We start from the raw sequence: 1880 nt of genomic DNA, 5'->3' as shown, positions 1-1880 counted from the left end.
AAGTGCAGGCGGGGACGGCGACGGGAGCGTCATGCACGTCTCAATTCGGTCAAGGGGCTTTTCGTTCAGTTTCCCTTCGTAATCGTATCCTGACCCCTCCATGTAGTCATAGACGCAGCGGCGCACCGGATTCGTAGGATCGTCCGCGATGTTCGTGTAGCACTCGGTAGTCTCCTGGACGAGGTCGGCGGTGGATTTGGGGCCGTCCTTGTAGGTTTTCGTCGGGTCGCCAGGCAGGCACGGGTTTCCGTACAAACGGGGCCTGTTGCCAGTCTTTCTCAGGATTGCGTTGCACAAGACGCACGGGTCGAAGGCCGCCCCGATGACAAAGAGGAGCGCGTCGAATGCCGGGGCGGCGGGAGAGGCGACGACCGCGGTCGTCACAGAGTCCACGTCGATGTCCAGGAGGGGCCGAGACACGACAGCGATCGCCTCGCCGTCGGGGAGCTTCGACGTGCCGTCGAGGAAGCCCACCCCGAAGAAGCCGCTGCCAACCTGCGGCGTCATGCCAGTGAGAAGGGAGGTGATGTCGCTCTCGTTAAAGGCGCCCGTGACCGCAATCTCGATGGTCGAAGCCACGCCGTCTGTGGGCGTGTTGGGCGAGGCGAACAGGTAGAGGTTGTTGCTCTTGTCCTGCACGACGGTCGCCACACGGGGCGTCGAGGTAAACGGGACGCAGGTCACGATGCAGATCACGGTTGTGCTCGACGAGAAGTCGATGTACACGCTGTCCATGTCCGTGCCGGAGGTGAAGGTGACAGTCATGACGAGGCCGGCGGGGTGGGACTTGCCCGAGCCACCCAAGTCGCCGACGCCGACTTCCTTGTTGTTCGTTTTGATAGTCGCAGTGAGGCCGTTCTCGGCGGCGACGCTCTCGATCACGCCGTTGGCAAAGGCGACCTCGACGGTTTGCCAGGAGAGGGCGGTGTCCGCGTCGATGAGCACCCCGGACGCACCGTTCGTTGCCGTGTCGCTCGAGTACGCAAAGATCTGCATCGTCTGCCCGATCTTGCGCCCAAAGATCGTGCCGTACGTTCCGGTGCTCGCGAGCGAGCGCCGGGCGCGGGGCGTGGCCAAGAGCGCCGCCTCTGTCGCCTGCGGGCCGCCGCCGCCCGTTCTGCTGCCGCCACGGTTTCCGTCGTACATCTGGCGCCGGGCGTCAGTCGAGGCGACAGCATCGTCATCCGAGCCAGGGGCGTAGCCAGCGATGGCCCGAGTGTCTGCCGCGAGCCCGGCCAGCAAAAGCAGGCGGGTGACTTCCATCGGGAGCTCAGCACAGCGGGCCGAAAGGTTGCGCAAAGGTGGCTCAAGTCGAATGGGCTGCTCCAAGTGCTCCAAGTAGAGCTCTACTCGAGTACTCCCTGTTTCGCAGCCATCCATGTGCTAAGAAGGCTGGTACAACTAGATCTAACCCTAACCCTCCTCCCGGATGGTAATTCACATGGTTGCAATTAAAGCATCCTTGGCCACTCCGCCTCCCAGCAAGCACGCGCCATTTTGGCTGCGTTCCAGCCAGCGCAGCCATCCTCCGGCCGATGGCTGCGATGGCTGTGTCCCAGCCATCCGCCCGGCCGCAAGATGGCTGCCATACAGCCGTCGCAGCCATTTGGCCGGATGGCCGGAGGATGGCTGTCGCGAATTCGATCGATCGACCCAGCCTTCTCGCCGCCCCCGACACGAGCGCAGGTGGCTCCACTCGCTCCGCGAGCCACCACACCCTTGTTCTGGATGGCTGGCGTCGTTATCTCTTAGCCATGCGTTGGAACGCTTGGTCAGGATATTGTAGCTCAGCCATCCTCCGGCCGATGGCTGCGACTTGGGCTGTAGCAGGTTTGCCTCTCGCACCCCGTCTGTTTCCCTTTCCTTTTTTCTCTACAACA

At 62.9% G+C, this 1880-nt stretch overlaps 1 protein-coding gene across 1 annotated transcript; it reads right to left on the bottom strand.

The window, feature by feature from the left end:
- Positions 1-16: 16 nt before the first annotated feature.
- On the bottom strand, positions 17-1263 carry EMIHUDRAFT_255673 (hypothetical protein; the record flags this gene model as incomplete). Its single annotated transcript, XM_005771651.1, has 1 exon — positions 17-1263. A coding segment is annotated over one exon (1247 nt), but the record flags the coding sequence as incomplete, so codon positions are not given.
- Between the last annotated feature and the right edge of the window lie 617 nt (positions 1264-1880).

The sequence above is a fragment of the Emiliania huxleyi genome (genome assembly GCF_000372725.1).
Source record: "Emiliania huxleyi CCMP1516 unplaced genomic scaffold EMIHUscaffold_3751, whole genome shotgun sequence".
NCBI lineage: Eukaryota > Haptophyta > Isochrysidales > Noelaerhabdaceae > Emiliania > Emiliania huxleyi.
Note: the sequence above shows the minus strand (reverse complement) of the source record. Positions and strands in the feature narration are given on the sequence as shown.